Below are 14,985 nucleotides of genomic sequence, written 5' to 3'. Positions count from 1 at the left end.
ACTCAAGTAGATATAGCCCAAGACATCTTTGATCCTCATAAGTCATGACCCTAGAGAAAGGACCGAAACCCTCTCTGAATAAGCTGTGGAAACGGCTCCGAATCTCATAGTACACTGTGCAATGACATATGTAATGTAGCTCTGTCTCTGGCTCTAGCTAGCATAAGCGGCATATCCTGTTGTTTGCTGGTATCCCTCTGAATCTACCAGTCTCAATCTCCAGCTGATGTGTGTGTGTGTGTGTGTGTGTGTGTGTGTGTGTGTGTGTGAGAGAGAGAGAGAGAGAGAGAGAGAGAAATGAAATGAAATGAAATGTTATATTAAAGTCTTCAAAAGGCCAAAGTGACATATGAGACCAAAAAGTTACAATGCAGTGTATCTGATACAAAGTCACATTAACAAAATAGATTAAACTAGGATAACAAAATATAAATACTGTGGAATTCTCTCTCTCTCTCTCTCTCTCTCTCTCTCTCTCTCTCTCATCACGCCATCTCTCTCTCTCTTTACCATGCTTTCGTTTAGGGTTTGCTGCTGTATTTTAGGGTTCGCGACCTGTTTTTAGGGTTCGCGACCTGTATTTTAGGGTTCGCGACCTGTATTTTAGGGTTGTTGGACAGATCTGCGTTTTAGGGTTTGCTGCATTTTCTGCACTTTAGAAACATCAATCCTCTCTTCTCTCTCTCTCTCTCTCTCTCTCTCTCTCATGTCATCCCCAACCTCACCTATGGCAACAAGCAAACTCAAATATATGCTTCACTCCAAACGAATTTCCATCATTGAATTGGAAATGAAAGCATGGAGAAAAGAGATGGAAGATTGGAGGAACGCGAAGACCGTTTTCCTCCGAGAAAATGAAGAAAAGGAGAAGAGGTGGAAGGACGAGAAGGATCATCTTCTCAACAAGATCGCCACGTTGGAGAATAGCATTTTGGACCTCCACAGAGAAGTGTTGGAAACACGGTCAAAAAATGGGCTTGAAGAGGGGGAATTTCAGCCCTCTTTGAGGGAAGAAATTGACAACATCAATGAGGAGAAGAAGTCATGGGCCGCGGTCATATCCGAAACGCAAAAGAAAGTAGAGGAGGCCGAAAAATGGATTGAGGTTGCCAAGAAAGGGAAAGGTAAGGAAGCTCCTTGTACACCCACTCTTATCAACATGACCCTCGAAGAGGAACAAAGAAGGAGGGTGCGGGCTCTACATGTGAGGGTAACCGGCCTCAAGGACATAAACAATGTGGAAAAAGAGGTCACAAGCCTCACATCAATGATGGGGGTGGAGAAGCCTTCACACACAAAGGCATGGAGAGTGGGCAAGAAGAGTGAGGGCCCCGGAGAATCTTCAAAGGAAAGAGCTCTCATACTACGCTTCCCTTCATTGGAAGAGAAGAAGGAATTCTTGAGGAAGAGACCTACTCTCAAGAAGACAGGTATTTTCTTAGGCGATGACCTCACTCTCTCACAACTTGCGCATATGAGAGAAGTAATGCCCGAGATTCAAGCGGCAAGGGAGAAGGGGAAGATGGCCTTTTACAGAGATGGTCGGGTGGTGATTGTAGAGCGGCGCTCTACATGACGGTGCGAGACCTATGGGACCACATTGAGGATGGCGACTTGGAATTGTAATGGGTCTATGAGGTTGGATGTTGGTGCCTTTGAGGACAGTTTCAGAGACAAGGACATTGTTTTCTTTTCAGAGACTCACCAGGCCCCTGGCCAACTGTTGCCACATGTGGTGGGATACAAATGGGAGACAGCCCACAGAACAGTCACGAGATCTGAGCATGGGAGTAGAGGTTCAGGAGGAGTAGCGGTGTTGTTTAGGGAGGAGCTACAGCCACTACTACATATTGTACGGAGAGATGATCAGGCTAGATACATGTGGGTGAGGCTAAGAGCTGACACAGGTCGATTTCTATATATTGCTATATGTTACTTCCCCCCCAGTACGTCAGTATATGCTGTATCCAGAGGGCAGTCGCCTTTCTCAATTCTAGATGATGATATATGGGAGTTTTCTAGGGATGGTGATATCATCCTCCTAGGAGACTTCAATGCTCGAACGGGCAACTGTCAGACAGTCTTCTACGACACCTCAGATGAGATGCTTAGAGAGTTGGATGTGGATGAGCTGGGGTTTGACAGATGCTCACATGACAGAGAGCAGACTGAGTATGGGAGATACCTCACGGAGATGACGACTACACATGGGCTAGCCATACTTAATGGCTTACAGCGGTTTCCTGGAGCAGCAGGCTTCACATGCTTTCCACACAGACATGGGGCCAGTACAGTGGACTATGTTATGACACAGCCGAGCTTTATTCCTTGTATTCAGGATTTCACGGTGGGAGCCAGACCAGTGGGCGTAGCAGTGGATCATGCTCTCTTGACACTGTCCGTATCTTTTCAGTTTAGTACAGCCCAGAAATCAGGAGGCAGGTCACACACCCGTTATACATTTACACCAGAGACTGACTCGGTTTATACAGAGGCGATCTGGGATCGTCTATGCACAGTTGCTCCAGGCCTCTCAGTAGAGGAGTGCACTACTTTATTGACTGAGACACTACATGATGCAGCATCAGAGGCATACCCACACACTCAACCGGATCGGAGGCGACATTCTGGGAGCATGCCCCAGAATAGTTGGTATGATGAGGAGTGCAGAGAGATGAGAGCCCAGCTTCAGAGGGATCTTCATTTAGGAGTCATCACCTACAGACAGTCGCGGATTGCTTTCCGGCGCCTTGTGCGAAAGAAGAAACGAGCTTACCTGGCCCAGATGGAGCGAGACTTGTATCAGTTGTTCTTGAGTAGAGACTCAGGCGAGGCATGGCGACTCTTCCATGAGCACTCCCCTCCCCCAGTGATTACTTCTCCTGATGTGTGGGGCCAGTATGCGACATCGTTATATACGGTTCCTGGGCAGGATCCCCTTCCAGATCCTACAGAGCCATGTCCACCTACGAGCACCTTCTTTACCACTGAGATGGTAAAGAGAGCCATTGACAGGATGAGGACCAGGAGGGCTTACGATCATGACGGTCTAGTAGCGGAGCACTTTATACATGCTAGGGATATGCTGATGGAGGTTCTTGCAGTGTTGTTCAATCGTGCCATGTGTGAGGGATTACCTGAGACTTGGAGGTTGTCTACTATTGTGCCTATATTCAAGGCAGGTGATCCTACAGAGCCTGGAAATTACCGCACTATTATGGTTGGACACACACTGGCACGATTGTATGCATCCATTATTGAGCAGCAGTTGAGTAACTGGGCAGAGGGTGAGGGTGTACGGGCAAAGGGACAGGCAGGTTTCAGGAGGGGTTTCTCCACTCTTGACCATATTCTGACACTCAGAGCTATCATTGAGGAGGGCAGGTCACATGGGAGACGGATTTATTGTAGCTTTGTGGATTTCCGCAAAGCATTTGACATGGTACCGAGAGCTCGACTGATGCGCAGACTGCAGGAGATGGGGGTGCCCACAGTGTTGATTTGGGGGATTATGGCTTTATACAGATCAGTGATGGGACATGTACGCACCCCAGAGGGGATATCTGACTTAGTTCACTCCACTATCGGGGTGAAACAGGGTTGCCCATTGTCTCCTACTCTATTTGGTATGTATGTTGATGAGGTGTCTGATTACATTGACAGAGAGGGTGATAGAGGTGCCCAGCTGGCAGGGACGTGGATCCCATTGTTGTTATATGCTGATGATATTGTCTTGATCTCTGACTCACCAGAGGGTATGCAGCGACAGTTGGATGCATTACACAGTTTTGCAGAGGATAGTGGATTGTCTGTAAACCTTGGTAAAACCAAGGTCATGGTGTTTAACACCACACCGCAGTGGATCAGGAGATCGGCACCGACCTTCACGTATGGTCAAGAGATTGTGGAGTATACAGATGCATACACTTACCTTGGGATAGTCTTCACTGGGCCGAGGTTTTCTTTGGGGAGAGCAGCAAAGACTAGACTGACCAGAGCTTATGCGGCCTTGGGAGGCTTGGAGAGGATGTGTTCGCAGGTTCAGTTCCAGGAACCTCGGACAAAGTTATGGCTCTTTGATACTTTAGTAGCCTCAGCTATGATGTATGGGGTACAGGTATGGGGACCTTCTGTAGGCCAGGATGGTTGGAGAGGTATGGAGAGGCCCTTGGTATCTATGATCTCCCGATTGATTAGAGCCAAGGCCTCCGTACCTCACGCGATCATTCGAGCAGAGCTAGCTGCCCCCCCCATGGAGATTGAGGCGCTTACCAGATCAGTGTCCTTTGTGCACAGCCTATGGGATACTACTAGAGACAGATATGCTAGATTGGCCCTTGAGTCTTCCAGACAGTTAGCTCTACAGGGGGACACTTCATGCTGGTATGCACAGATGACTTCATGGTTTCAGACGCATGGCTTCACCATGGACAGGTTGCCCCCTTTCCAGTATTCTCTTCAGGCACCCTCGCTGTCTCTTACACGGGTGGAGATCACTAGACTCATTCGTCAGGACCTGATCCAGCTCGACACCAGGAGGACATGGATAGAGCCGCCTCAGGAGTTGAGCACAAAGATGGCTTTCTATAGAGAGCATCTTCTCCACCTCACAGGAGATGGGTTTGTGATTCGACCCAGCTACATGGACACACATATGTCTCATGGTTTGCGTTGTGCCATTGGTCAGATACGCACATCCTCACATCAGCTCGAGATTGAGACCGGTAGATTCAGAGGGATACCAGCAGACAGCAGGATATGCCGATTATGCCAGAGAGAGCCAGAGACAGAGTTGCACTACATATGTCATTGCACAGTGTTCTATGAGATACGGGGGCGTTTCCACTGCTTATTCAGAGAGGGTTTTGGTCCTCTATCTAGGGTCATGAGTTATGAGGATCAGAGATGACTTGGACTATATCTACTTGAGTTACACAGGTATAGAGACACTTTACTGGGGAGAGCTAGAGAGAGGCAGTCCCAGAGACACATTACAGATTTCTTTTCACTAGATATGGGACAGCCAGAGGAGCAGCCACCACTGCAGAGCTCGTCCCACACTCATTCGACCACTACTGGCACTCTCATCGACCGAGCATTGGAGCTACAGAGATACAGACGACCGCGACTGAGGAGAGGAGCTACACAGCATCGACGGAGACTACAACAGAAGATTCGAGCCATACTCTCTCGACATCCAGAGTGCAGATGAGGATGGATCCTCACCATTTCTTCCATCTTTGTTTCTCACACTGTTACATCCAGTTTACCGGGTACCTATTGTATCAGCTGCTACACCGACGTAGTTTTAGATTGTAGTAGTAGTAGTAGTATTTTGTTCCACTTCTAGTTCTTTTCTAGTTCTTTTGTACCCAGACATGGTATTAGATTCACTATTTTGTAACTGATTGGTCTCATAGGTCATTTTGGCCTTTTGAAGACGTTAATATAACATTTCATTTCATTTTCATTTCTCTCTCTCTCTCAGTGGAAATTCTGTGTGCGAAATGGTAAGTGAGCCCAATACATCTCTTGAACGACAAAACATGGAAGCAATCTCCCCTGCAAAGGACCCTGCACAGGACATGGAAGCCGTCAATGTCTCACCTGTTTGCAAGTTGCGAGCAAAGGCAACCTTCATGCTCACGAACAAGCGGATGGCGCAGATGGAGAGGGAAATGAAGGAGTAGAAAACAGAGTTGGAAGGATGGTGGAAGGAGAAGGCCAACCTCCTTTAGATGGTCTTCAATGAAGGCGCACAATGGAAGAAGGAGAAAGAGAGCCTTAACGCAGAAATACAGACACTTAAAGAAGAAGTCTCAACCCTCAAACAGGAGAACCCAAACGCCGAGATACGGACACTCAAAAAAGAAGTCTCAGCCCTTAAAAAGGAGCTTGCTGATAGAGTAAGCAGTGGACTAGAGGAAGGCGAATTTCAGCCCTCGGTAATAGATGAAATCAAGGAAATCAAGGAACAGGTAAGGATGATCACAGAGGAAGAGAAACTGAGTGTGGCAAAGACATCTTCATGGGCGGAGATGATAACAAGGACACAGAAAAAGGCGGACGAAGCCAAAAAATGGATTGAGGTCACCAAGAAAGGGAAAGGTCAAGAAACTCCTTGTACACCGACGCTTATCAACATGACCCTTGAAAAGGAACAAAGAAGGCGGATGCCAACACTGCATGTGAGAGTGACCGGTCTCAAGGACATAAACAATGTGGAGAAAGAGGTCACAAGCCTTACATCCATGATTGGGATGGAGAAGCCTTTGCACACAAAGGCATGGAGGGTAGGCAAGAAAAGCGATGGCACGGGAGAGTCTTCAAAGGGGAGAGCTCTCATATTACGCTTCCCCTCGTTGGAAGAGAAGAAGGAATTCTTGAGGAAGAGGCCTACTCTCAAAAAGACAGGTAGATGACCTGACTCTCTCACAGCTCGCACATATGAGAGAGGTAATGCCAGAGATTACAGCGGCAAGGGAGAAAGGAAAGATGGCCTTCTACAGAGATGGACGGGTGGTGATTTTAGAGCGGCGCACTGCATGACGATGCGAGAGCTATGGGACCACACTGAAGATGGCTACCTGGAATTGTAATGGGTCTATGAGGTTGGACGTGGGTGCATTTGAGGACAGTTTCAAAGACAAGGATATTGTATTCTTCTCAGAGACTCATCAGGCCCCTAGACAAGTGATGCCACATGTTGTGGGATACAGATGGGAGACAGCTCACAGGACAAATGCGAGATCTGAGCATGGGAGTAGAGGTTCACGAGGAGTAGCAGTGCTATTCAGAGAGGAACTACAACCATTACTGCATATTGTACGAAGAGATGATCATGCTAGATATATGTGGGTGAGACTGAGAGCTGACACAAGTCGATTCCTATAAATTGCCATATGTTACTTTCCTCCCAGTACATCAGTGTATGTTGTATCCAGAGGGAGTCGCCTTTCTCTATACTAGATGATGATATATGGGAGTTTTCTAGGGATGGTGATATCATTCTCCTAGAGGACTTCAATGCCCGAACGGGCAACTCGCAGACAGTCTTCTACGACACTTCAAATGAGATGCTTAGAGAACTGGATGTGGGTGAGTTGGGACTTGACAGATGCTCCGATGACAGAGAGCAGACGGAGTATGGGAGATACCTCATGGAAATGACGACTGCACATGGATTAGCCATACTTAATGGCTTACAGAGATTTCCTGGAGTAGCCGGTTTCACATGCTTTCCACACAGACATGGGACCAGTACAGTGGATTATGTTATGACACAACCGAGCTTTGTCCCCTGCATTCAGGATTTCACAATGGGAGCCAGGCCAGTGGGCATAGCAGTAGATCATGCTCTCTTGACACTGTCCGTTTAATTTCAGTATAGTACAACCCAGACATCAGGAGGCAGGTCACACACCCGCTATACATTTACACCAGAGACTGATTTTGTTTATACAGAGGAGAACTGGGACCGTGGAAGGCACAGCTGGCACAAATGGTACAAGCCTCTCAGCGGAGGAGTGCACCACTCTGACTGAGACATTGCATGGGGCTGCATCAGTAGCATACCCACACACTCAGCCGGGCAAGAGACGACATTCTAGGAGCATGCCCAATGTCGTAGGAAACTATCCAAAGAGACCTTAAAGATCTATCCGACGAGAAGAGAGAGAGAGAGAGAGAGAGAGAGAGAGAGAGAGAGAGAGAGAGAGAGAGAGAGAGAGAGACGAAGCTGGCCTATGAGATAAATCAAATATACATGTGTCCTCTCCATCTACCCGGAAAGGACAAAAGTACAAAATAACAAAATGTGGTCCTGTGGTAAAGGGGGGACGGATTGATCCATGGGAGGGTAGGATACAAGATACATGGTATATGGGGAAGGGGTGAGTGGGTGGGTAGGTGGGTGTAAAGCTCTATCTCTAGGGGGTATGGGTGTAGATCTATATGCTCATGGAAATACAATCATGAAGTGCATCAAGCTGACTAGCTGTATCTTATGTCAAACTGGGGGTGTGAGATCTCGTACATGCATGGCTGGGGTGAGGGCTGCGCATATGATCATGGACGGGTTTCCCAGCAACAAAGAAAACCCTCTCCTGGGCTGCCTGGCGGGGGCGATTCTAGAACTACATGCGATGGAGGCTCAAAGCTGTGGATCCTCGAGCTCCGGAGCATCTCCTAGCTCTGATCGTCTCAGCCTGCTGTAGGGGACCCCTCTCTTTGTCAGTGTGATGAGTGGCAGTAGGTTTGTGGTCCGAAGTCTGTAAGTTGTGACTGTCTGCCATACTATGGTGTCAACAACTTGTCACAACTTGATGATGTGGCATGACCATGGACCGTACCAGAAGATGACAGAGAGAGTCGACCCAAACTGGTACTAAAAAGCAGGAAATACCAAAATAATAGGTAAAAGGGTACCTAGTTAGGGGCCAGTGCTTTTCAAAGTGGAACTCCGCCACTCCACATCTTGTCTTAAGGGTGAAGTTCTCTTTTCAGTTCAAGTGCTTAAGTGCTTGTAATGTTTCCAGTTGTTCTTCTCTATCGGCACATTGTGCCCCTCGGAATATAGTTCTTTTTTTGGCAGTATTCACGCGGAAGAGCCTTACTTTTAAAAATTCATTGTAGAAGAATCTCATGCCTACTCCCCAGTAAACAACTTACATCATAAAAAAGAGCAGATAGCTCAAGGCAACTTTCCTGCCATATCTACATACAGAAGAAACTAGCATGCTGCAAGGATGACAACTCTTTTCATTAACTAAATAACAAATGAATCATATCAGGCACATTTCACACACGTAGACATGCACCCACTCACACCCGCCCCCCCCACACACACGTACACGTGTGTAAGCATGCTCATACATACGTATATACAAGGGCCCAAGAAAAGTACTCACCACTCTCATGGAAAACTCTCCAAACGATTCTCCAGTAAAACGCTGTGTCTTCCAAGCATGAAATAATGGTGTAAGGACCTTCTCAAAATCTTGAAGCTTTACTTTTTCCATAAATGTCTGTGCCAGACGAGACTGATTTGATGCACCTCCTAGCCATATCTAGAAATAAAACCAGTAATAGTTATGCAACAAAAGTTGTGGCATTACCAGATTTTCAGAATAGCAAACTATGATTTCTCTTGCACGTAGCACAACAGAAGGCTTTGGGAAAAGTATCCATAATAGGTTCGCGATTAAGCAAAACAATTAAGGCTATTGCTGTCATTTTTTCCTACAATTTTTTTACACAAAGTGCATCCACCGATCACCTAGGAGAAATGAACTAAAAAAAATGACCACAGAATGCCCCTAATACAGAATTTTAGACAATTACACAATATAGCAACTGGGCCTACAATAAACCCCTCTAATTTCTTTTATATTGATGGAAAAAAAAAGGAGAGGTGTCACAAACTGGTGACGTGGCAAGCCCCCGGACAAACACACACACACACACACACACACACACACACACACACACACACACACACACACACAAGCTGATTGCTGACGTGGCAGGCCGGAAATTACGCTGACTGGCTGATGACGTGGCAGCTGTACGGACGCCCGCAATCCGCACTGACATGCTGACATGGAAGCTGTACGGAATTCCGTAATTTGCCCTGGCTGCTTTTTGCCAGTTTTTGAGGACTAGTTGCTTTTGGAACTTATTTGCTTTTAAGTTTGAAGCTTTTGAAACCTTTGCTTTTGAGTTTAACTGCTTTTGGGGCTCTGCTTTTGGCATCCCTTGTAAGAATAAAAGAGCCCTAAGGGCCTCACTTCTCAGAGCATCTGGACGTAAAGTCTGAGAGCGGAGGACCCTGCGGGAGTTGTACTTTGCTCAAAGATTAATATAAAAGAAATACCGAAAGGGGCGCCAGTCTTTGGGGCCAATCTCTCTAGGCACGGAACTACGCCGAGCCATGTCGACCAAATTGAACTGTGATATTACAGTTGTAAGGTATTTTAAGTGATTCTCTCTTGTGTCGCGACAGATTCTAGACTTGGGGTGCCCAAGTTTGTTACAAGAAGGGGGGGGGGGGGGGGGGGGGGGGACGGTGATGAAATATAAAGAAAACCTGATAACTGTTGGGTCCATCACCAACAAAGCCAAGCTCTGCCATATAAGGCCTCGCACAGCCATTTGGGCATCCAGTAAACCTTACAACAAGTGTATCTGAAGCTTTCAAGCCAACCTGAAAGTGAGCAAAAGAACAAGCAAGACTTCACTGATTTGCAAGAAGATCCTTTTCCCAATAGGACCACAATGACTACCAGTTAAAGTAAATCAATACGTTCTCAAACATTTTCCGAATACGACGTAGGATGTCAGGTGCTCCCCTCTCTGCCTCAGTTATGGCAAGTGGACAAAGAGGCAAGGCAGGGCAAGCCATCGAGGTTAAATTTAGAGTATCAACCCACCGAGGATGCTGCAGTTCAAGAAATTAGTATGTTACAGTATCAGGAATATCTAGCCAAGACTACGTTTGAGAATGAAACTCACCAGCAGTCCTCCTTGGCGGAGCGACCTAGATATTTCTTGCTTCCAACCAGGACGCACATCACAAAGAATCAGGTTCTGATTTGGAGTAAGTCGGATGTTTAGCTTATATTTTTCAATGACCTCTCGCAATGTTCTTTTTGCAACATCCTTGACCCGCCCATTATCGATATGTATACCACAAAAATGCAGGCCATTTCCCTGCAAGAAACCACATTGCATCACACGTTATTAATTCCCACAAGTTGTCTAGTCCGCTGCAGCTCTTAAGTTGAAACATTCCCCTTACCTGTTCATGCCAGCCCAAGTAACTCTTGAATTCCCAAGGTGGGAGTTCTTGGAAGGGTTGAAGCTGCTTTCCATAGTACTGCTCTACAATCGCACGGAATTTGCCAATACCCCACTCATGAACAAGATACTTCATTCGAGACATCCTTCTATCATCACGTCTGCCATAGTCTCTTTGTGTAGCAACAATGGCCTTAACCACATATAGAATATCTTCTTTTGCGACATAACCCATAGGCTCTGCCAACCTGGGAAATGTATGCTCCATCCTATGAGTCCTTCCCATCCCTCCACCAACCTGTCAAAATCAATCAATCAATCAAGCTCTTCAGCGACCGATGCAATACTTTCTCGGACAACGCCCAATGCCGGGCATCCTCGGGCATGAATGATGATGATTTTCAGTCTGACGCATTTAGTTTTAGTTTGGTCTCATAGGTCATTTTGGCCTTTTGATTACGTTTAATATAACATTTCATTTCATTTCATCTCTCTCTCTCTCTCTCTCTCTCTCTCTCTCTCTCTCTATTTTGAGCTTAGGAAATCGAGACGACCACGACCAAGATGCAGAAGCACACTTCACCGGAGGAGACTACAACAAAGGATTAGAAGCATTCTAGCCAGACACCCAGAATGCTCCGAAGAAGTTTATTTAATACTTTGTATTTAGTTTTTTCACATTTACTTTCACACTTTTCACACTTAGTACTTTAGTACTAGGGTACCCAGACATTGTAACAGATTCACCACTTTTGTATCAGTTTGGTCTCATAGGTCATTCTGGCCTTTTGAAGACGTTAATATAACATTTCATTTCATTTCATTTCTCTCTCTCTCTCTCTCTCTCTCTCTCTCTCTCTCTCTCTCTTTGGGGTCAAAGCTTCCTTATATTACATTTTTTATACAATCACAAAATATTCATGATCCTAACATAAGCAGGGTCATGATGCTTCTGAGCAGCTACAAGATCCTCGTAGATACATTGTTTGAGAAGGGGCCAAGGTACTTGAGAGCCATACATCTTTTTCTCAAACAGAATAGCATTGCGGACTGACCATATAAAGGTGAGCATCCATCCTCGCATCAACAATAAGATAATCGTCAGAGCTTGATCTGCAACCTGTATCGTGCCAAATGTAAGGTGGTATTTAGTGACCTTGATTTTACAGGCATTATTCCAAAGGTGCTATATGTGTCAGTAGAGCCATCCATGCCACCACACAAAAAGTTTCGTACAAGGCGCCTCAAATGCGCCATGATTCCCAAGTGAAGAGTCATGCAAGATGTGGTGAACCAAGCTCTCGCAAGAAGAACCTGATTCACCACAAGGGCTCTTCCAACCAAACATAAATGCAAGGATGAGTCATGACTAATAGCAAAGTTTCTTCTTGATGGACTATAGCGCGGGTGCAAACTGCTTCTCAACGGACACATCAATCCCGACATGGAAACCCAAACATCTACAAGTCTGCCCTCTAGGTAGCCAACTCAAATTATCTTGTGCACCCCAATGAAAATCTTTATCTACTCCTATTGGAAAGCCGAAAGATTTGTGCTAGTTGATAAGAACACCACTGGCCATATAGAAGGTAGCAAGAGCATCCCGTAAACTGTCCAAGGTGGGTGTGTCATATCGAACAAAGAGCATAGTGTCATCAACATATTCTTGATCCAACAAATATGGCGAGTCAGCTAACGGCATAGCAAGACCTCTCAACTATGGAGTTCTGTGGCACAAAAAGAGAGACATGACCTCCGCAAAAAACAGAACGAAGTAGGCAGCCAAGGGACATCCTTGACAAACTGAACGAGACAAAGGAAAGCAGCGTCCAATGTGACCCTGATTCTGACAGCACTAGTATGATATAATGCAGAGGCAATTCTGATCCACTGCAAGGGAAAACCTATCCTCTAAATAGAGCCTCCAAGAAACCCCAATCTACTCTATCATAAGCCTTCTCAAAATCAAGAAGCATGAAAGCTATAGGCTGATCTATTTGACGAGCCCACTTGATTGCTTCATAGAAAGTGAAGAAGCATGGATGATATTGGGCATTAAGGGTTTCAAGAGCATACTGATCATGCGAGTGAAGATCTTATACACAAAAGACATGAGGGTGATCAATCTCCACTATCGAAGGGACGATCCATCTCTGCTTTTTGGTATAAGAGAAATAAGTCCTCAACTTAAACAGGCAGGCATCTCTCCTGTGTCAAATATGTGTTGCAAACCTGAAAGCATAATAGGGCTGAGAGCATCCCAAAAACTCAAACAGAATTGTCAAGTCAACCAGTCCTCTCCGAGACAGAAGGGAGGCCGATGTAGCTCTTCACCGACCGATGCATTACTTTCTCGCACAACGCCCAATGCCAGGCATCCTCGGGCATTGATGATGATGATTTTAGTCTTTCAGTTTACTTCAATTTTATTTTTGTGCCCAAACATTGGATTAGATCCACAAGGATTGTATCAATTTGGTCTCATAGGTCTTGTTGGTCTTTTGAAGACATTTAATATAACATTTCATTTAATCGAGACGACCACGACCGAGATGCAGAAGCACACTTCACCGAAGGAGACTACGACAAAGGATTAGAAGCATTCTAGCCAGACACCCAGAATGCTCCTAAGAAGTTTATTTAGTACTTTGTATTTAGTTTTTCACATTTATTCACACTTTCACACTTTTCACACTTAGTACTTTAGTACTAAGGTACCCAGACTTTGTAACACATTCACCACTTTTGTATCAGTTTGGTCTCATAGGTCATTCTGGCCTTTTTGAAGACGTTAATATAACATTTCATTTCATTTCATTTCTCTCTCTCTCTCTCTCTCTCTCTCTCTCTCTCTCTCTCTCTCTCTCTCTCAGTGTTCTCTTGCAAGGACCAGCGGGCTGCCCTCTGTCTACGTGTCCATGGTCTTGCTGGGTACTGCTTCACCCTTATACAACATGGAAACCATCTCCCCTGCTCCACCTTCACAGGACACGGAAGCCATGAATGTTTGACCTACTTGCAAGCCGCGAGCAAAGGCCACCTTTATGCTCACGAACAAGCGGATGACACAAATGGAAAGTGAAATAAAAGAATGGAAAACAGAGATGGAAGGATGGTGGAAGGAGAAGGCCAATGAAATCAGCCTGTGGGGCGGTAGGCGTTGGCTTTCACCCAAAATTCTTTACTTTAGACACACGCACAGAGCACTTTGCAAAAGGAACCTACGAGGGGAAATAACACTTAAGCACACACACGGCTCGGAAGCTAGCATAGTTGACACGTATGGTCACGTACGATGGTTACACGTACGAAGACGTGCGGTACTAATCGAACTAAAAAAAATTAGACGTACGTTGACGTAACGTACGATGCAAAAAAATAAATCATATATTTTTCAGAGCTTTTACTCTATTATGAGTAACTACTTAGTATTAAGTACATACAACTCAAAGGAGATGTCTTACAAGTAAGAACATTAAAGATTTGGCCATGGACATTGGAAACAGCAATGTTCGAAAAAAGATGATCATGATTGAATTTGATTTCATAATTCATTACATAAGTAGAGAGTCGAGGCTCGAGAGATACAAGTGACAAAAAGTAGTACAAAAAAGTAGTGACACAACTCATAGTCTCATGGCCCATGGGTACAAACTTTAAAGCATAAAGAGAGAGTTCTAAGTGCTCATATCGCTCTCATCACCGGAGTTGTGGTCCGAGCTTGAGCTAGAGGTAGCTGCATCATCCTCATCACTACTTGCATCAGATGCACTAGATGCAAGACCATAATCTCCCTCACTAAGGATGTTGCCCTCATCATCAAACTCTGGCTCTCTAGGATCCGCAGGTCTAGAAATGGACACATTCTCCAAAGTGGTGTCCGCCATAGTAGATCCGCTACCCGAGCCTCGCCGCACATAGGTCCTGGGTGTCCGTGCCGATGCTCTTCCACTCCCACGAGCAACCGAAGTGGAAGCTCCTCTACCTGTAGTTGCCAAAGCTCGCACAACCACCTTCTTGCGGGACCGTGTGCGAGAGACACGGCGATCAATCTCCTCCAACTCCAAGTAGAGGTCTCGAAATATTTGCTCCTCCTCTGGATCGCGATCTTTGTTGAGACTCTTAAAGAGTCTCAATGGAGAGCTTGCATTCATCTACATTCACCTATTTGTCATTTACAACATGCAA

The 14,985-nt window shown here is 45.7% G+C and overlaps 2 protein-coding genes across 2 annotated transcripts in view; both read right to left on the bottom strand.

The window, feature by feature from the left end:
• The window catches only part of LOC147440594 (sulfite reductase [ferredoxin], chloroplastic-like), a 105,299-nt gene that overhangs the window by 17,587 nt on the left and 72,727 nt on the right, over nucleotides 1–14,985 (bottom strand). Inside the window, exons 4-8 of the mRNA XM_086530311.1 lie at nucleotides 10,799–11,095; nucleotides 10,513–10,710; nucleotides 10,304–10,438; nucleotides 10,088–10,204; nucleotides 8,910–9,068 (exon numbers count right to left, since the gene is read on the bottom strand). Of these exons, the coding sequence (XP_086386437.1) occupies nucleotides 8,910–9,068; nucleotides 10,088–10,204; nucleotides 10,304–10,438; nucleotides 10,513–10,710; nucleotides 10,799–11,095 (906 nt within the window). The remainder of the gene's footprint in view (nucleotides 1–8,909; nucleotides 9,069–10,087; nucleotides 10,205–10,303; nucleotides 10,439–10,512; nucleotides 10,711–10,798; nucleotides 11,096–14,985) is intronic.
• On the bottom strand, nucleotides 14,357–14,955 carry LOC147440596 (uncharacterized). Its single transcript, XM_086530312.1, has one exon. It carries the CDS (start codon nucleotides 14,949–14,951, stop codon nucleotides 14,475–14,477), a length of 477 nt encoding a protein of 158 aa, XP_086386438.1. The 5' UTR covers nucleotides 14,952–14,955; the 3' UTR covers nucleotides 14,357–14,474.

The sequence above is a fragment of the Adiantum capillus-veneris genome, chromosome 15, assembly GCF_014529385.1.
Source record: "Adiantum capillus-veneris isolate H3 chromosome 15, ASM1452938v2, whole genome shotgun sequence".
Classification (NCBI taxonomy): domain Eukaryota; kingdom Viridiplantae; phylum Streptophyta; class Polypodiopsida; order Polypodiales; family Pteridaceae; genus Adiantum; species Adiantum capillus-veneris.
The sequence above is the reverse complement of the archived record's forward strand: the minus strand, read 5'-3'. Positions and strand labels throughout refer to the sequence as shown.

Bases quoted from the DNA above. Each gene is read 5' to 3' on its own strand.
- LOC147440596 (XM_086530312.1), bottom strand. From the start codon at position 14,951: ATGAATGCAAGCTCTCCATTGAGACTCTTTAAGAGTCTCAACAAAGAT.